The sequence below is a fragment of the Corvus cornix genome, chromosome 3 (assembly GCF_000738735.6).
Source record: "Corvus cornix cornix isolate S_Up_H32 chromosome 3, ASM73873v5, whole genome shotgun sequence".
Lineage (NCBI taxonomy): Eukaryota > Metazoa > Chordata > Aves > Passeriformes > Corvidae > Corvus > Corvus cornix.
Window position 1 is genome coordinate 82,065,465 of NC_047056.1, and position 21,236 is coordinate 82,086,700.

A 21,236-nucleotide genomic window follows, 5' to 3' on the forward strand; every position below is an offset into this window, starting at 1 on the left:
AATAATTAGGTTGGAAAAGACCTCTGAGATCATCAAGTCCAACCTATGACCGAACATCACCATGTCAATTAGACCATGGCACTGAGTGCCACATCCAATCCGTCCTTAAAACACTCCAGGCATGGTGACTCCACTACCTCCCTGGGCAGCCCATTCCAATATCTAATCACCCTTTCTGTGAAGAAATTCCTCCTAATGTCCAACCTAAACCTTCCCTGGAGCAGCTTGAAGCTATGTCATCTTGTCCTGTCATTAGCTGCCTGGAAGAAAAGGCTGGCCCCCACCTGGCTACAGGGAGCTGGACAGAGCCAAAAAGTTTCCCCTGAGACCCCTCTTCTCCAGGCTAAAATCCTTCATCTCCCTCAGCTGCTCCCCACAGGACTTGAGCTCCATCCCTTCCTCGGGCGGGAACTCGACGGGGCTCACCCGCACCGGGCCCGGCCCGCAGCGCCCCCTGCAGGCGCCACCGGGGCACCGCGTCGCGGAGAGGCAGCGCCGCAGGGCTCAGCCCCCCGACACAGCCCCCCGTAAGCCGCGCCTCAGCCAATCAGCAGCTGGGACTCAGCCTCCCGCCAATGGGAAGAGCGGCTGTCGCCGAGCTGGCAGGGCGGGTAGCCAATGGCTGACGACGAGAGCCCGCCTCCTCCCCGCCGCCCGTTGCCGGGCAGCCGCTGTCAATGGCCGCCGCGCGCCCCTTTAAGCGTAGCGCGGCAACCGTCGGCGCGTTCTCCGGGCGGGCCGAGGGGCCGGGCAGGTACCGCCGGGACGGGCCGGGGGCGGCGGGGACAGCGGGGACATGGCGGGGCGGAGGGAGCGGCCCGGGGGTGGGGCAGGACCGCCGCGGGACCGTGTTTCTTTGGGGGCTGTGGGAGCTGGGAACGGGCCCGGGCCTAGGCCTGGGATTGGCCTCCGAAAGGTCTCGGTCCAGCGGTGTTCAGTTCCTTTCCTCCGAAGTAATGTAGCGTATGTAGGTTTCGGTGATCGCATTTAAAGTGTGCCGTAGCGAAGTGCTGGTTGAAAATAACGTTCGATATGTTCTTTAAGAACGTCTCCGCTGAGTGAAGGAAAGCTGCCTGCTTGCACTTCGGGAACCGGAGGGTTGCTCTCGGGGGTGGCTGAGCTGAACTAGGTAAGTCCGCACACACCGGGGTACGGGTGGGAATGAGCGACGGCGTGGGTCTCCGTGATGGAGTCTGATTTAGAAACATAATCTCTTCTCGCCGTTGTAGGACTGGCCTGCATGTGCTCTGTTTGAAGTGCCATTTCCTCATTTCTGACCTGGGACTTAGAGCAGCTTCTTCATTTTGAGATCTGACACAAGTAACGTTGAGGTTTACTGTGACAGGTAAACGTAACACTGGCTTTTAAAACCATACAGCGTTTTAATTCACCAAAATGCAGGGCAAGACAGCAGTCTTAAGCTGTGCCAGGGGAGGTTTAGGTTGGAGATTAGGAGGAATTTCTTCACAGAAAAGGTGATTAAACATAGGAATGGGCTGTTCAGGCTGGTGGAGTTATCATCCCTGGAGGTTTTAAGGCAAGACTGGACATGGCACTTTGTGCCATGATTTAATTGATGTGCTGATGGTCGATCATAGGTTGGACTTGATGATCTCAGAGGTCTTTTCCAACCTAATTGATTCTGTGATTTTGTGAAAAGCTAGTAACCCTAGAAGAAATGCATACAGTTAAGTCAGCAGCTGCAGTACCTAATGAAGTTATACTTAATCCTCACTAAGGCTCATCACTCAGTATGTTTGGATGTCATAAAAGTAAATTATTTTGCTCAGCTCTCTTCTGGAAAAACTACAGTATTTGGATATGGAAAAGATGGATGCAGGGAGAAGAAGGAGATTCATTTCTTTTGAAATTATTCTTTGCTCTTAGGTTCAGCACTTCAATAATTTGGGTTGACGCTTTTTGTACTTGTCTGAAGCTGGCTTTCTTGCACTGTCCCTCTCTCAGAATAGGTGGAAGAACTGAGCAGGCCGTTAGAGGTCAGTGTTTGTACGGGGGAAGTGCCATTCGGTGACCAGCAAAAGCACTGAGCTTCCCCTGGGCTTGGAAGGGTGTTAATACTGAAAAGGACATAAAAAGTTTTATGAGTCTTGCACTACAGAACTGAGCTCTGGGTGCACTGCATGAGAAGGATTGCTAAGTAATTTTCGTTTCTGTCTATTGCATAATACCTGTAATCCAGTGGTTCAATTTCTCTTTCTGTGATTTTCTTAGGAGTAATAGGGAATCTTCTGTAACTGTTGCAGTTGTTTTCTGTTCTCACTTTTGTCTGTCATGTCCTTTGCAGTGACCCAGTATTTGACTGGTTTTTGTAATGATAAACATGTTTTTAATATAATATATGTAAATAATAGCAATAGATAGAAGTGAAGAAGTGTGAAATTCTGGGGGAAAAAACCTCTTTGTAAAGTTTGTGCAAGTCCCAGATTTACTTCAGCCACTCTGTATTGATGTGATCTTGGTTCATTAGGCTTCTAAAAGCATGCCTGCTTTTGAGGGGAGAGGATTGGGATTGTGGTGATGGTGCAGCTTACTAGACCCACTGCTAACGCACAGTTTTTCACTCCTCACAACTTGTTAAATATACAAGGGGAAAATAGATATCTTAGTGGATCTTATTCACATAAGTTAAACTTGCTTTATAATCAACTCAAACTAGTTTGTAACAATTGAGACGTCAGGGAACCAAAACATTTCTTAATTAAACAGTCCTTAGGCTCACTGAAGTAAAACTCGAATATCCTAGTGATTCTTTTGTTCTCAGGATAAACTGTGCATTCTTTTGTTAATCAAATTGCATTATAAACTGGTGGAAAAATTAATTTGGCAAGACTTCACAGACTAAGATTTCTTTTTTTGTATGGAAAATATTATAATATTACCAGTTTATAAAACTGAAAACCATTTGAAGATCCAAAAGATGTTTTTGGTGAGTCCTCAAGGGAGCTTTCTTTGTTTTACCTTTTTCAATTTGTTTTCATTCCATTGCTTTTCAAGTACTTCCAGAATGCATCGACAATTTCTGTTCATTTATGTTGCTGTATGTCAAAACGATACTTAGCAAAATATTCTCAAAAGTGGGGAATATCCATCACAGGAGTGATGGATAATTCTAATCCTCCAGTTCTTACAATTTGTTTGTTTTAAACACACTGAGTTATGAAAAGCATTCTTCAAAAAGATTATTGCCTCTTCAGTGAACTCTTGTGGGGCTATAAAATAACTGATGAGCTTTAAGTTGGTACATGAAAGTGAGTGCTCTTGTTTTATATATATAATTAGACATGAACTGTAGGCATTTATGCTTTCCCTGAGTGCAAGAATATGAGATCTGTGCCTCCACAGTACTATTTTTATATGTCATATTATTTTAGTACTTTAGTATAAATATATTAGTTCCTATTTTTTTGCATTCCCTGAAATTCTGTCTTGTGGAGACAGACCTGGTGCAGTCTTGTCTGTGCATCCTCTAGAGAACAGATTGTCCCCAAAACTCTGCCTGTTTGGGCTTGGTTTGCTCTTCAAGGAGCAAAATAACATCCATTCTGCACAGGTGTTTGTGGGGCCAGGAGTTAGGAAAGGAACTGTTTGGGAGTAGGGAAGCAGCCTGATATGTTCTAGTATTCTTACATGATCTTAGTTACAGTTATGATTAGGTATATCTTTTGAAATAATTTTAATAACTCCATTATCTTGTAAGGAAAGAACAATCATTCCTGATCATTTGAACGTTCACAGTAATGATACCTTCCAGCATGTGTTTAGCAATCTCTAGGACAGGTGATCTCAGGTAATAGCTTATTTACTTTCTAGGCTTTGCAGTGAAATTTTAGTTTTCATCAGAATCCTTTGACATAAGTTTTAGGCATCTAATTTTTTGGACCACTTTGAAAATATTTAGGTGTTTAAAAACCATTATTTTGGAAAGTTTCTTCCTAAGTAATGAAAAAATATTCTTTTCCAGGTACTTCAGTATTAATTTCCAAGCATCTTCCCAGTTTAGAAACCTGATAGGATGTTTATTCCTCTAATTTCTTCTGTATAGATTATGAGGCCAAATGGATTCCAGTCACTGGAGGCAGAGTTGTGCTAACAGTGAACTGAGCCAGAAAGCTTGAATTTGTAATGAAAACTATCTTGGCAGCTGACATTTCTGTTCTGCTTGGCTATGCAATAAGGCATGTATAGGCAGTGAAGGCTGAGAAGCAGGCCAAGTTTATTTTATTGGGAAATAATATAGTGAAAAATTTACAGGTATGTTGAATGTCCTGCAGCATAGAGCAGTTTTCACTGAAAGCAGCTGAATTTTTTTGTGTGTAATTTGCTTTGCCATTTAGGAATCAGCTAGGAAGTTATGTCATTCAACAGGTAGAACTGATGGTGCAAGTCCTATTTATTCACCCATTAGAGGCCTGATATCTCAAAGTTGGATTGAAAAGAGAGAGATGGTGAAATTAAGCTTGAAAGCTGCCAAGAGTGGTGAGAGAGGCAAAAGACAAGGGAGGCTGAGTGTAGTCAGTAAAACTGCAGAGAAAATTGTTTTGACTGAGAAGGTGAAGAAAATTTTGAATTTATTTGCTCCATTACATTCTCAGGAAGTGTCTCCAAATACACAATGGGGTGATTTCACCTTGAGACGATGGGATTTTTCAGTTTGCATCAAAAGATAGGCTGCAGGAGCAGTCCTCATTTTATACCTGCTTCAGGTGTAATGTTTATCATGTACTGGTGGTGTGGTCTCTCTTATCAGATATAAAAGGGTGTGTATATATGTAGATATAGATACATAAATACATGACACAAATGTGTGTGCTCTGGCCAGTCCTTAAAGCTATGAAGCACCAGATGTTGTAGAGTATGAGAGTACTTCACAGGATGAAGATTGTGAGAGATAGGTACAGTCTCATTAGGGTTTAGGGACTTGGTATTTTCCAGGCAAATGGGACAATTTATTTTCAAGCACATTATTTAACATCATTGGAATGTCAGAAATTGAGAAATGGAAGATTTAGTCCAATTCTACAAATATCTTAATTCTAGTCACACAAATAAGTTGTTAATTCATTTGGTTAAAAAGTTTTAAAACATGTCTAAATTAGTTTCCTGAGTATCAACAAGCTTTCTTTTTTTTTTTCTGTTTTGTTTTCCAAATTCTTCTTTTCCCTTCTCTAACTTGAGAGTAGTGTCTTATTCTAGATTTAGCTGTGTTAATATTCTGATTCCTTTTTTGGGATTGAAGTACCTCAGACTATGAATGTAATATTAGTAACATTCCTAGAGTGATGTCTGTCATGTTCAATATAAATAATTAATATAAATATAATTACTAATATAAACAATAGGTAGCACAGCATGTGGCATAAGGTTATAGGAATCATGAATTATTTTACAGGTTTTTTACCTTTGTTTCTTAAGCAACTTTCTTTTCTTTCTCATTTTTTCTCTCTCTCTAAATTGTTACAGAAAAATGCATTCTGAATGATGACTACTGCTTGCTGAACTGAACTGCGGAGATCTCATGCTTGGAGATGAAGATGATAAACCAGAGGAAATAATCCAACTGCTGCCATTGCAACAACTGAAAGATCCTTTGTGCCAAAATGAGCAGTCTTTGAGAAAAATCTGGAAAGCCATTAAATCTGAAAAATGGGAGAAAGAGTAAGGAGCCCAGATTCTGAACAGGAGAGGAAATCAGATGAGGATAAAAATAGTGACTCTTACTATTCAGATGAAGGTAATGCATCTCATTCATCCAGCCAGTCGCCAGCACTAAGCTCTCCATCTACAAGCCAAGAAAAAAGACATCACAAAACACAGACTTCAAGCAGCCTGTTGCACTACCAAGGTAGGTAGGTAGCAGAAATTGCTGTTTTGTAACTGCTCCAAAGAGTTAATTATCTTTGAAAACTCAAAAGTGAGAAACTAGCATGACGAGCATCTACAAATACAGTTCATGTGAATTATGTTACAGATGGCAGGTAGACAGTAGCTGCTCCATTGAAAACTGAAATTAACCCACTCCTGCATAAGGATGAGTTTTGGTGATTTTCAGAATTCTTCATAATTTTCTTAACAAGTGAATATGGCTTTTGTACCAGCATTCTGTTGAATCATGCTGATGCTTGGTTTTTGTCATTGACAAAAAACTCAAGGCCAAGAACCCAAGGCAAGTCCTTACTATGCAATCTGTAAAAGAGAGACAGTTGTTAAAATTTCCCTGATCAAATAACCTGCAGATATCTGTCTTGTGGAAGTCTAGTTGACTACATTTTACGGGATAGTACTGTGACTTTTAACAAAGAAACAAAAGACCACTAATGTGGCAAAAAAAGAGAAAGTGTTTTTGATGAAAGTTGGGTTTAGATGGGGATTCAAAAGAAAGTTTTTCCTGCTTCTTCCCTGAGGGTAAAATATTTCCAATTTGAGATGACATAACTCCACCTTGAGCTCTCTCATAGATACAGGCTGCTTTCTTGATACAGTTTGTGGGGAGGTGAACATCCCTGCAAAAAAAGAGAGAATAGTTGTGCGGGCCCTGGGCTGAAGTAGGGCTGTGAAGGCTTTCTGCCACACTTTGACAGCTTGTTCTAAATAATTGTATACCGTTTTTGGTGAAGTCTTAGCATGTCCTTCCTTTCTTGGGCAGGTGTTCTAGTTCATTCATAAGTGCTTGATATTGTGTGAATCACTTGGTCAATGTTACAGTCTAGGCTGTGCCAGGAGGTCTGACCTTAAGTTTTTAATTTGAACAGCGAATGTATCTCTTTAGTTTCTTGACAGTGTGGGAGTCCTGGTGCAACTGTTTTTTTGCTGAGCTTCTCTGTGTTCAGAAGTGGCATCTCCTCCATGGTAGTCATGGGTTAGCTGTCTGGGAGCCAGAAACTGCAGTTCCACCATGCTGTTTAATTTGGAGGGGGCCAGTGTGTGACCAGTTCTTTGATTACATAGCCAGAATTGAAGATAATAATTACATGAAGGTATTGTGAATGTCATATTACATTGTCTTGGAATACACTATTCCCCAGTTTAACTATATGATCAAAAGTACAAACTTGGTAGTGGAATTTCATGTTTCCCCTAAATAAGGAGAAATTCTTATAGGGGCTGGAAGTCTAGGGTTAATGGGAACTCCCTTAGTTGGTGATTCGAGTGGCATCATTCCTGCAGCGCATGTATTAGATAATCTTTTCACACCTGAATGTGACGTAAGTGATCTTTGTACAGGAAAAAAACACACCTTCTTTTGTTTGCTCAAGCTGTGGAAAAAATGAGCACCGAGCAGAAAATGAATGAGTATTTTTGCAAAATGTTTATAGGAAATGATAAGAAGGTATTTTTAAGCTGTTATTTTTGCTGATAAGTATTCTCAGTAGAATAGAAACATGGTGAGTAGCAAAGGGGAGGAAGACTTTGCTGTCACACACACTCACTGTCTGTGTAGGTAACTGCACTATTGCTGTATCCCAGCTTTCAAGCCAGAATTACAAACTGCTGCTCAGTGTACTTCTTTTGAACACTGATGTACCTTAAATAATTATGCACCCTCTATTAATTCAGTTGTTTTAAGAGATATTTTTAGTGGATTATATGATTCATTCTTTGAGCGTGGCATGAGAGGCACATAAGATAGAAACAAAATGTTCAGCTTTTATGTGTGGGAATGACAATAAAATAATAATAATAATAGTAATAAATAGGAATGCGAGTGCTGCATACAAGTAATCAAAGGAGAATACTGTGTGGAAAATAACTTGTGATACAAGAATAAATTATTCAGGGAGAACTGAATTTTCATGGGATTTATAATTTTGCTTTGGAGGCTTTTTGCATTGAGCCTTTGAAATCTGCTGTTTTGTCTGTAAGCATGGCAGCTGGATTTGAAAATACTACTGCATTTGTCTGGGAGAATTACATCTTGCATAATACATAACTAGCTAATGCTCAGCTAATTGTTGCCATTTTAAAAGCATGTGATATTTTGTATGCATTATAGTATTTCTAAACCATTTTAATAAACAATATCAAATATTAACAAAACATGACTCTTATTTCTGATACGATTTGCAGATGATTACTCTACAAGGGTCCTATATTAATGGTTGCAGTTACTACCTCCCGCAGTAGATCACAGACATAAATCTCCATTTTTCAGCTATCAAAAGGAGCGTAACTCTATCATATATATGCCTTTTATTGTCTGGTTTGAAAGCTACCATCTCCGCTTAGTATTGTATGATTGTTTCAGGCAGAGCTTGGTTCCAAGAACAATGTCTGAATAGACAAACTGCATTGTCTAATAGTAAACATGCTTTTTATTTTTCCTCTCTCAGCAACAAAGAAATTGGATTCCAAATATGCACCAAGCAAACGAGGGACACGGTGGGGCTTCCGTTCTCAGAGCCTCACTAGGGATTCTCCTGCAAAAGATATAGATCTTGTTACAAAAAGAGTTCTTTCTGCTAGACTGCTGAAAATCAATGAGCTCCGAAATGAACTGACTGAACTCCACATCAAACTGGATGAGCTGCAAAAGGAAAACAGGGCACTGAAGAGGCTTCAGCACAGGCAGGAGAAAGCCTTGAATAAGTTTGAAGATACGGAAAACGAAATCTCTCAGCTCCTTGCTCGGCACAACAATGAGATTAGAATATTAAGGGAGCGCCTACGAAAATCTCAGGAGAGAGAACGTGCAACTGAGAGACGGCTGAAAGATACAGAAGATGAACTGTACAGGAAAAAAACTGTCTTGCAGAAACTGAAAAAGCTGTCTGCAGATAAGCACCTTGCTGAAAGAGATGACCTGGCAAAGAAACTAGCCTTAGCAGAGAGCAAGCTGGAGGACAGGGAAAAAAGAATTAAGGTGGGATGACTTTCTTTTTGTAAGAAATTCTGGTACAGATATTTCTTACCACAATTAATTGTAATTTTACACAGCTGTGGAGCAAATAGAAAACCAGTATTTTTTGGTTTTACCCATAAGTAGAATCAAGTAAATTATTTCCAAGGTGATTGTATAGTTCCACTTGAGGTGGCTGTGCATTCAAATTTCTGTTTCCAAATTAAGCATGTTTTGGCAGAATATATCCTGTGGATTTGTGCTTTTAAGTGTTTTTATACCAGCAATAACGTTTCTGAAGTGCATGCAGCTGTAATACAGCTTTATGCAATCCAGTTTCTCCTTTTGGAGGGAAACAAGTTTTGAAATTTTCTGGGTATTTAAGGAATTTTACACTAAACTTCTAAAAAAAAAATAATACAGTCATTCTTTTTCAATTTTTGAACAGCATTCATACAGTGTTTGATTGTCCACTATTCTGCACATCTAAGAGCTCAGCTGGACAAAATTACAGCATGTTTTTTAAATACTGAAATAATCTTTAGACCTTTTTATGGGTATCCATTATAAGAAATTTGTCCAATGTATTTTAATTTAGTCCAGCAAAAATGTTTATGTTTTTGTAAATGTCTAAGCATGTCTACACTGTAAATATGTTTATAAATTCATTTTACTTAAAAATTATGTTAACAGTATTAAATCTCTTGGTAGTTGTACAATTTTGATAGTAGATATGTTTTATATATAATATATAAATTTTATACTAAGCTAAAATTATGTCATTAAGATGGATTTAAGTTTTGGTCTCTATATTAGTAATTAAACCTAAATTACATTACAGAGATAATAGATCTGGAAATCCAAGGATTAAGCTGGAAACTAAGCTTTCATAAAAATAAATCCCAAAGTACCAAGATATAAATGGCTGAGTTAGCTAAACTACCTCATCCTGTAGTGTCACCATCTGTCATCTGTACTTTTATGATTAGGTATTTCAGCATTTGTAGTACTGGATCATGTTAAAATGAATCATGCTTTAAAAAGTAAGGGATTTTCTTCTAGCTTTTTTCCTTCTTTCATCAACACAGCTTCACTTAAAACACCTATTACAAGACAAGGGCATGTAACTGAAATCATAATCACAAGCTAGTTTCTACTAGAAAGGTTAAAAATTCTTTCTTTTTTTCTTCTTTATAATCCTGCACTTTCAGGGAAGGATTCTCTCCCTTACCCATCAGTAGGAGATATGTCTTAGAGATCCAGAGGTCCACTGTGGCAAGAGCCTTGCAGAAAGTAGAGTGAGTTTCTGTTATGTCCTCGAATACTCTCAATACTCAAAAGGATGAGCGGCAGCATCTGCAGGTGCTTTGCCCCCTCAAAATTAGGATTAAAGGTTTAAATGTATTCAGTGTTACAGCAATGGTCGAGCCCATATCTAAACCCAAGACACTGGTTTACTGTAATTTTATTTAAGTAACTTGACTATAAAAATTACTTCTGTTATTAAAAAATACTATTTTGTTTTAATTGAAGGATCTGGAAAGAAATCTTGAATTAAGTGGTAGCAGTTTTCAACGAGAGTTACATTCAAAGAAAAAAAAGTTGTACGAGGCTCAAGAGGAAAACAGAGTTCTCCAAGAAGAGCTTAATCATCTAAATCAGAAGCTGAAGGTAAAATGTGAAAGGAATAGAATTTGCTAACCATGTACTGGGATTTTATCTTTAAAAGTATCTGTAATCAGGTTTGAATAGTTTACCAGTGACTGCAGTCTCTGATGTGTACTTAATTATATACCACGTGTGAATTCTTTTCCTGCATTAAATTGAAATGTTCTGTGCTCTGACCCTACAGTGTTTATAACAGGAATGTCTCTGTGTAAATCATTATTGTTAGCACTAGTTAAGAAAAGCAAGATCAAATACATAGCCAAGCATTGAGAATAAACCACAAAATCTACTGGACAATTAGGTTTTGAAGTCTTGAATTTAAAATTAAATCTGCAGGTGTAAATAGTACTTCATTACTAATATACTTGCATTACAGTAGGTTTGCATGAAGATTAATGTAATGTATTTGTGATATCCACATGTGTTGCTAAATTTGTGCAAATGTTTATTTGCACCCCACACCACCATCATTGTTGCCTAAACTCTCAATAAAAGTACTTAAAATATTGTTATGTTCTACTTAGTTTATCTTTAGGAAAAAAAGTAAGTGAGACTCAAGCTAAAGTACTTCGTTTCTGGGAGAATTTTTCTTGAATTTGAGACTTCCAAGTCTCAAATCTAGTTATATGTTGGAGATGCACCAGTTCACCACGTTCCCAGCTATCCAGCCAGTAGCAGTAGTGTTAGTACCTCTAAAATGTACTTGTTTAGAGGATGTGTTTTAAGCCTGATTTGTTAGTGGAGAGTTTACAGTTTGAAAACCTTTCCATTATCAGATCAATTCTGATAACTCACTGTTCATTTCTGTATTTTATTCAGTAAATGTGCTAAAAGAAAAGTATGCCTCTACGGTGCAGTGGGCCTCTGCTCCCCAATACTGACATGCCCTGTGGCAAGTATCATTGCTTGCATTGAAATGTTTAACTCTTCACAACACTTAAAATTCAGTTGTGCAATCTATACACATGGTGTAAGTCTTGTTCATGTTTATGGAAGCACTGGCATTTAGTTTTATTTTCACTGCGGAGAGCTGCTTTTTTTTCCCCCATAATATTTTACTAAGGAGTTTTTGGTGGGGAGAAAGTTGTCGGCTTTCTCACAGCATAAGCAGAGTTAGGAATGTGATTGTTTTCCTTAAAACATTGGATTAAACAATTGTTTATTCTGTTTCTATTTACCATATCTAATTTAATTTACAGCTTTGCTAGTGACTAGTAAATTAAATACTAGTAACTCAATTTTATATTTACCTCTTTCATTCACAGGAAAAAGAAAGAGAACTTGAAGCAAAAAATATATATGCTAATCGTATGTTGAAGTCATCACCTAGGAAAGACACGGATATTGTACAAAGAAAAAGAGGTAACTTGTATAAAGCAATAAAAGCAGAAAAATTAGTAGCATCACTTTGAAATGTCTCAGCTGGGTTATACCTTTCATGCCACTCAGTGCTCAACCCTGATGCTGCTTGTTCAAGCACACATCTTTTTGCACTTCTTTCAACACAGCACTGGTTACAAAGAAGGGCACAGTGGTTTTTTCACTCTTCTGTAACTGCAGCAGAGCCAAAACACAGAACTTCACCAAACAGCAGTTTTAACTCCTTTCATACCAGAAGTTCCTGGGTAAAGGAGGAGAGGAAGATTGTTAGTAAAATCTCCAATAGATGATAGATGTCTACTTGACAATAAATTACAGAGGCTTTAAAAATATGTATCTTCACTGCTAAGAATATTTTGGTGATCTGTTTTATTTATTTTTTACTAACTCAAATGTATTGTCTGTCAGATGAGCTGCACTCATTTTTTCCTCAGAGTATATGTGTCCCAGAACATAATCTTCTAAAAGTATCAGTACAGTGATTTCTTCTGGTGTGACAAGACAGTCTCAAACCTTATCCTACCCACATAAACATGTGTGTGTCTGTGTGTGTACTTAGACTATTTTCACTGGATCAGTAGAATCTACTTGTCAGAAGAAGCAGAAATTTATGGGACTGTTTGAAATATTTAATGCCAGTATTTCAAACAGTTTGTCTGCTGCTCATTTTATTATAGATGCTCTACTATTATTCCATTTTAGGTTCAGATTTTTTTTTAATGTCATTCCATAGAGATAAATGTATGTGTTTCAAAGATTCAAGTAAGTGAATTTTAATTTTATGAGTTTTGATTCTGTGGCAGGCAGTAAGATGAATGAGATATTTTGTGGGGCTTTTTAACTAATACTCAGTACACTGTAATGACCCTATAAGTAGCATTAAAGTGGAGTTTAAATTACTTTTTCAGTAGAATTTTTGCATGTATATTTTTTTATGATTAGGTTTTACAGATGCTGAAAACAACTGTGTGAAACTCATCGATACTTTCCACTTCCATTGACTTCAATACAGTCTTATTCGCTGCAAATCATGAGAAATGAGAGACAGGTATATAGCGGGATATTTTCCAGAGAAAACACAATTTAATTAGTTTGTATTTTCTACAGCCAACAACCAAAATATTAAAAAGGGACCACAGCTCACAAAAGGTATACAAACCAGTGGATACTTCTCACCAGCAGAACTTCTTCCAGAATCAGAACTTGTCTGTGGTGACACAGTAAACAAGAAAGAAGGAATTCTTCCTAAAATAGTAAGTTCCATAAAAATTTGAGATCCAGTCCAGATAATTCACCTATCAGATTGTATAATGCAGAGCTTATATTTTAGAAAATGTGTAAATATATAGAAAATACATATATATACAAAATAGATATATTTCAAAAACATTCTGTTCTTTAAGACAAGATCTACCTTTCTAGAAATAAACTCAATTTTTTTGAGTTTATCATATTCTCTTGTCTTAGTGAGAGCCATTAGCTCAATTTTTTTTTTCCTGCCACTGTTATTTCTTTGAAGTTTTTAAGACTTCATTTTGGTTTTTACCCTTTTTCTTTGTTTCTAATGCTTATTTAAGCAATCTGTTGAACAGTGATGGCTGCCTTCTCTCGGTTTTCTCTTTGGTCTTAATTATGGTTTCTTTTACTTTCCAGAATTATTTCACAATGCATAAATCTAACGCTTCCTCTTATTGTCACAATGCTGGTATTTATTCTGGTTTTCCAGCTGTGTCAATATGCTTGGGTTTATTTGTTTTTCCATTTTCCTTTTTTAGTAGACAATAGTACCATTAGAAGTATTACTTATACTTTGTCACCTCAGGCTAAAAACAGAGATTTGTAAGGTATTACAAATCAGAATAATACAGATTCTGGTACAAATTGTACAAATTCTGATTACATGAGGCTAGGACTTTTTTTCAGAAATAATGCTCTGAGGATGGTCTTGGCTGGCTTCCTGTTAGGGCTGAAGCTTTTCCATGGCAGTTTCATTTGTGTGTTCCCTCTTCCCGAACCCTTTCTGTGACTACGGATGTCATTTAATGTATTCTTCCAGTCTATGCTTGGGGGTGTGAATTACAGAACCAGACAGCTGGTACAAGTGCAGCTCATGGAGCCCAACTGTGTATTCTCTATGTGGCTATTGCTTTAAATAATGTAAATTAGATTTGGGTAGTCTATACTTTCGTCAGTTTTTAAAGTCAAGCATTTTAAATACCTGGCCACCATCTCCTTACATATTTAATATTTTTTAATATAAAAATGATAACCTTGTACATGAAGGGAAAATACTTGAAGGTTTTTTGGCTAATAGTCATCTTTTCTTTGTTCATTAAGTAGTAGCTATTTCTCTTAGAAGGGTATTTTTAGTCTAGGAGTTTATTTTGTTCTAAAATAAGCACAACCTACAAAGTTAACTCCCATGTGTTGGACTAGGCTGACTTTCTCTTCACTTCATTGCCACTACTTTTCTGTGTTGGTGATTTTTGCTGCTGCTATTAATATATTTTCTGCAGGTTCTTGTTCTTGCCTTTTACATATGTCTGTATAGTCACTAGCTGAAATTGTCATCTGAGATTAAACCTTTCTCTTTGATTGTTTGTTACTTAATACTCTATAAATTTAAGTACCAAAATGAACTTGAATCTACAACCCACTCCTTTGAGTAAAAAGGTCAGATTGTGCAAGTGGGGGGCAACTAATTGCTTGCTTGTTAAAAGAGTAAGGTGATGAAATGTGGCCTTCTATTAAACTCCTTGAAGAAGAAAACTTCTGGTTTCTAAAGAGGACTACCCTGAGAGTGATAATTTTGCTTTATCGCATTGGAGCTGCAACTTCCCTGAAATGTGTAATACAAGATAGAGTTGATTGTCTATTCATTTTGTTTCAAGTGTATAAAAGTATACTAGAGGTGATAATATTTTGGGGGCAAACCCCTGGGTTGTCAGAGCTGGTTTGGTTTAAGGTGACTTATTCATTTTATGTTTATCAGTAAGAATGTGATTTCAGAATGACATGGAAGTTCTTATGATTTTGTTAGGTTGGTTGGTTGTTTTTCCCCATCAGCTTCAATTTTCTATTAATTTATTTCAGGAAAAAGAAGCTCAAGAAAAAGGGTGGAAAGAACAAACAGAACTCCTAAGACAAGACCAAGACAGGGAAGAGGAACTGAAACATTTTCAAGAAATACAGTCTTTAGAGGAGAGGGCTCCAAAACTTCCTGACGGTAAGAAAATGGGCAGCTGAAGGCTGAAAAATGCACTGTAGAATACTAATCAAGTGAGGCTGCTGGTTTCGGGTGAGAAGAGCAAAATGATTTTGCAGAGATCACTACAGTGGAAAATTATTTTCAGTTACATTATGCAAAGAAGAATCAGAAAGAAATACAGGATATAGAATAATCTGTGCCCTGTACTTAGCAGTGATTAAGTATGCAGCAGCAAAATATGCTGTCCACAAAAAAGCATTGGAGTCTGAGAGATTGTGCTTTACAAAACAAGAATGACATAGAAGGTAAATGCTGATGTTATCTCTGACTTGCTAAATGTTATTGAGGTAGGAAGTAGATTTTTACTATTGTAGAACAAATCTGTTTTCCTTTATGTAGCCTTTTTTTTCAGTACTTTCTACTGCCTTACATAATTTGAAATTTCAGTTTCTCTTTTCAGGTCCAATTATCTGAATCATTTGGTGTGGATATTTGGAAATGTCAGTTTCTGTCATTATATTTTAATACTGCTTTTTTATTCATTTGGTTTTCACAGCATCTTAACGTCTTACATGCACAAGTCAATATCAAGTATTTTAGGTGGACCACACCCTGTCATGTTAAAGAACTCTTTCAGTGATTATAGTTAATGAACAGTAGTACTTGTTCTATATGACAAGAATTCTAACAATCTATAGCTGCTTTCAGAGGTAAAATCTGTGAAAAATCTTCTATCACAACTTACATAAGCCAAGAATCTGATTTTATGTCTCTGAATAAGATGATTTAACCACTTACCCATCATATGGTATAAGCTGGTATTTTCCCTACCTTACAAACAGAAGCATGGCTCTTTACTTAACTTGTATAATGATCTGCTATTGAAAAAGTATTTATGTTAAATATATTAACTGAACTATTGCAGTTGTTTCTGAAAGCCTGAGCCAAAGTACAGTAGATAACATGGAACTCTGTGAAAGCCTAAGTCAGAAATTTGAGTAAAGTGTTCAAAGGCAAATGCGAGTAGGTTGGAGAGGCCATATTCAACTTTTGGCCAAATACACATCTATTATCTTGGGGAAAAAGTATTTTGAAGAGAGAAATATTTGAGAAGCTTCCTCTTTGTTCTACACATAAGCATTTCTAGGTTCTGTCTATAAGTTGCTGGTTTGCTGCTGCCTTTGGTGTTCCTTCGTAGCTGTGCACAGTCACTCTGAGTCCACGCAGTGATGCACAGAACACTCATGTAAATGTCTTTTCTATATGCAGCTGATGCAGTGTATTTTAAATCATTTACTGCTTGAAACAGGTGATGACTCCTATGACTTTGAGTCCTGATAGCTTCACAGAAATAGTTCCCTTTATGAAAAAAAAAGAACCCACACATATATTCCAGGACTGTCCTAATGTCAGTGGTAATGACAAATAAAAATAAAGTACTGTGCAAGTCAGAACTGTTAAAATCAGTAATGTTGGATTCATTCTGATTCATACTCAGGAAATGGGAAGGCAATTGGCAGAAATCAAATTGCTTTGAAAATTCTAAAACGTGGGTAATGTCCTAATGCCTTTGGAAGATGACAATAAACTTTTATATCTCATCAGAGAATTGGGACTGGATTTAGTTGTAATTTTTGAAGAATTTATTTTTGCAGCAGGAAAATGACATTATGCATGGAAGAGCATGTTAAAGGCTCAATGGTTTTTGCTTGCATTGTTTTCAAAATCTTATAAGGATATTTTAAAATTAAAACATTTTAAATATTGTTCAAACATTTTTGCAGAGTGGCAAAGGAAAGAATATGACAAAATTAAAAAAGAAAGCAACTTTTTATTGGATAAAGAAGAGAAGATAAAGATGGAGACAGAAATCCACAAACCTGAAGTAGAGAGAGAAAGCACCGAAACATTGGAGGAACGGCGAAAAAGAGAGTTCCTCCTTGCTAAAATGCAAGAAATTGATAGAGAAATCCAAAATACAACAAACATGAGACCAACTTCCCAAGCACCACTCATAAATACAGCAAGAAAATCTGATTCCCTGGAGAAAAAAGAGAAAACTAATCCATTCTTTGAGATTCCTGGGAAGGTTACTAATGGATTTCCTGTAAAGGAGAGCCAGGATGATGGCACAAGAGCACAAGGGCAGAAGCAACGAAATGTAAGGACTGTAGATTTAAGCAGTGAGTTAACATTTGGTAGTTATGTACCTTCGTTTGGGAAAGGATCAGGGAGACCAAGTTGGCTCACTCAAAAAAGTGACAAATTAGAAGAAAATGTTAAGGAAAATGCAGGTTTCGATAGTAAGAAAGAAAAGAAGTCCAATTTAATGGAGCAACTCTTTGGAAGCAGTGCCAGTACCATTGTTCTTTCTAAAAATAATGATACTCCACCTTTGGACATAGACTGGGACTCTAGTAATAAGCCTTTTGTTGATAAAAACAGTAAAGTCAAAGTAAAAGAAGACAATGGGCTTTTTGGTGAAGGAAGAAGCCTAAACAGACACCGTTTGCAGTATACTACAAACAAGCCAGGAGTTAATACCCTTGGTTCTTTAGAAGATGAAATTGAAGAAGTAGTCTTACAGTGATCGTGTTTTTATATGTTTCATATGTAAATACTGAAAAACTATTTTCATGTAATATTTATTAGATATAGATTTGAAAGATTTCAGATTTATTGTAAAGCCTTATGAAGGAATAATTTACATAAATGGGTATGTGTCTAGAGGAGAGATGCAGAGGAGAGATGCCTGGGGTTTTTTTACCTGTAGGCTGCTCACAGTACACTGCTTTTCATTTGGAGTATTTCTTTTAGGCCTCAGATACTTTCTTTCTTGGGCATTTGGAGAACCTCTTAACTGTGCCAGGAGAAGGCATGTGTAATATCAGTCATGAAATGAGCAGAAGAGACATTTCTAGCCCTAATTCTCTTAGAAAGAGAATATTTTACACTGCTGTCATGTTATCTCAGAAGAATATCAACAGAAGCACAATTAACTCAGGAACAGCTGCTCTCTCCTTTTGCATAGGTTTTTTGTGGACCTTACTACCAAATGTGTCTAACTCTTCTCATATATTCAGATTATATTTGTTATACAATGCCATCTTTTGTAATTTCTGAATTTTCTATGTAAAATTCCAATCATTACTAAGTAATTTTTTAACAAAATGGTTTTATTAAATGAGTTGAGTACATTTCTTGTGTGTAGGTCATCTTTAACTCAAAGTTCTGACTTCTTATATCATATTATTGATACTGGGGGGGAGTTGGTTGCAACTTTGCTCATGATGTTATTTACTGGTTGGTGCTGTGTACACAAATTAAAAAGATAGGCAAGGAAGAATTTAGCAGAAGCATTCCAGAAAATAAGAGGAAGGTCATTCCTTAAGCTGAAGGTCATTCCTTGCTAGAACAAGAGATTTTGAAATGCTTCTCTGATATGCTCCCTCTGAGCCTGATTCAAAACACACTAAAATACAGAGAATTCTTACAATTTAAAGATGCATTGAGTCAAGATTTTGCTCAACACAGTGGCTCTTCTGAAGAGAAAGGTTGGTGTCCTGCATCATGCAGTAACTCTCTTTGCTCCCCCCACTCAGAAAGAAAATTAGTCACAGATCCAGATCCAGATGGATGGGACAGTTCTCACCAGGTGCTCGGTAGTGAAGAACAGCTCGTGTTCACCTGCTTGCTTACAGTCCCAGTTACATTCATTGTAATACCACAGAATTTATCTGGTTCATTTTGCCTGCAGATGATCAGAATATCAGAAAAAATTTAACCAGCAACAGTGAATTTAACTCTGTGTTACTTTCCTGCAATGACTTCCTGGGGTGATTACTGTCGTGTAAGAGGTAGGAGAGGGCTGTGGGTAAACACTGCGGGTGTTTGTGACTGGGTGGTTACTTGTCCTACTTGTGGGTGGTTCTGCCCTTCTGGAAGCAGGTGCTTTGCTCCTGAAGATGACATTGGGGTGGGTTGTTTATTTTTATTTCCTGTGCTTGAGGACTCTAAGCATAAAACAGTAACATATCTGCTGCAGTTATTAAGGATCATGTAGTGTATGGAGGGGATGGTTGGTTTTGTTTCTTTGCAAGTCAACTCATTAACATCTGGCAAATTCCAACTGTCATGCTGAACTGATGTGCCCTGCTGTTTCATTACACATGTATAGTTTCTAAGCTGTTTTTTATTATCAGCCCCTTCTTAAGTTCACAAATATTCACATCCTGTTACTAGCCTCTTCCTGAAGCAAATACTGTGGTGACTCACACCAAAAATAAAAGGTGTCTCTGCATTAGGAAGGTGAAAACAAATTGATCTGCTGGGAACAGTGTCACAGATATAATTTACCTTTTCCTCTCATGGCTGCCCATCTTTACAGTTTATTCTTTTCTCTTGCTGCACTTTCTAGTTTTAGAGTTACTGACACAAATACCATTACAGATAAGATGTGTAAAAGCAGAGGTAATCTTCTGATTGTGGGAGAAAATGTTTGTGTCCTAACATCTGTAAGCAGCATTTCTGCTGTGGAGTAACAGTTTTCTACTCACTGGAAGAAACTTTTGCAAGGTCTTAAAAGGCTCTGTAGACCTTACAAATGGGCACATTGATCCCCTGTAGTCCTCTGGACCCCTGGTCTCAGCTACTGTAGCTGGACAGTCTGCATGTTGCTTTTAGTGGTGGCAGTGTCTTAACTGCACTTGATTGACTGCAAAAAAATCCAGCTTTTGCAGTAAAAAGTAGATCACAACAGTTTTGGTGATCATTTATGTCCAATTGTAGGTTCTGTTTGATGTTTAGATAGTATGGCTATTACATCTGTTCTTGCCTTTCCTTCTGAACCACCAAAGGTGATGGAAGAAATCCCTCCATTCCAACAAGAAAGGATCGTTAAAGTTTGATTAACAGTTTTAGTGAAATATTTATAGGGATATTATTACTGCTGTGGGAACAATGGTGTTCCAGTTCTGATCCCCAAGAGAGTGGTCATCAAACAAAAGTATCTGAGGAGCATCTCATGAGGGTGGTCAGGTGTCAGGGCTCACCTGACAGAGAAAACAGGAAGTTTTAAGAAGGAATATTTTTTCTCTTTGAAAGAGAAGATGAACTGTTGACAGTGTCAGGGAGAGTATAATAGATGTTCTGTAATCCAGAAGAAACGTAAACCACTGGAGGGGAACTTGGGAGACCCTTCATAACCCTGAACTGAAGCCTGTCAACTGAGGTAAGAAAAGAGAAGTGGGAAATGCTTAAACATCTTGAATATTTTTCTCAGATCTGTGGTATCTTTGGGCTAGCTAAAGACTGGGGTGAAAAAAGTGACTTTCCATAACCATATAGAATCCTTTGTGATTTTGCTTCTTCTATTGCACTCATGCCTAAAGAGGTGAATTGCAAATCCATAATGCTTCCAAGATGAGGACACTTAGAGAGGATGAGCTTAGGCTATTTGGTAGCCTCAAGTTCATTGCTGGTCCCAAGACAGAAGGTCTTATCCAGCCAGGCCTGAGCCTATTTGCACTGTCAGGAGATGTGACAGAATATCTCATCTGGCATGAGTATGAATTTGTTCTTGGGACAGGTGGCTACAAGTGCATCAGCAGGGCTTTTGCTGATACTTGTGCTCTAGAAAGTGTTTTGGGTGAGCCTTTGCTATTCAAGAAAATAGTAGTAAATTCTGCACAGTGCTCTGAAGCAGAGACCAGCAAAAACCAGTGCAGCAGACACGAGTGCCTTCAGGAGAGTCATGGTTGCAGGAAGGGAGGTTTTGTTCCCAGCATTGCACAGCTTCACTAAGCCTGACCTACTCTTGTTCCAAGATGACAACTTTAAGCAAAAGAGATGCCCCGGGTGACATTGCTCATTTATAAAATTCCCTTTTGTTGGATCAAATTTAACGTGGTCTCCTGTTTCGAATTATCTCTTTGATTAGCTGCAAAGTTTTGATGTCTGCAGGAGGAGAACAATTGCATCAGTGTGCACTGTCAGCCGGGACTCGTGGCTGCTGGGGAGTTGCTAGGATACCTCTCTAAAAGGTACGATTCACTTGATTAACCACCAACCCAGTTTGCATGAGAAATATTTTTCCTATCTTTGTTTTGTGCTGGCATCAACTGTGCA

General features: G+C 37.8%; 1 protein-coding gene across 2 annotated transcripts; it reads left to right on the forward strand.

Annotated features, from left to right (window-relative positions):
- The first annotated feature begins 644 nt into the window (after nt 1–644).
- On the forward strand, nt 645–18,307 carry LCA5 (lebercilin LCA5). 2 transcript variants are annotated; one of them, XM_039569805.1, is made up of 10 exons: nt 645–754; nt 1,045–1,129; nt 1,230–1,345; nt 5,482–5,863; nt 8,349–8,878; nt 10,388–10,525; nt 11,788–11,884; nt 13,010–13,155; nt 14,996–15,128; nt 16,895–18,307. In XM_039569805.1, the coding sequence occupies exons 4-10, from the start codon at nt 5,665–5,667 to the stop codon at nt 17,698–17,700; spliced, it is 2,049 nt and encodes a 682-aa protein (XP_039425739.1). In that variant the 5' UTR covers nt 645–754; nt 1,045–1,129; nt 1,230–1,345; nt 5,482–5,664; the 3' UTR covers nt 17,701–18,307. The 2 variants fall into 2 exon arrangements, with proteins under 2 accessions (XP_039425739.1, XP_039425740.1); XM_039569806.1 differs by lacking the exon at nt 1,230–1,345.
- The last annotated feature ends 2,929 nt before the right edge of the window (nt 18,308–21,236 follow it).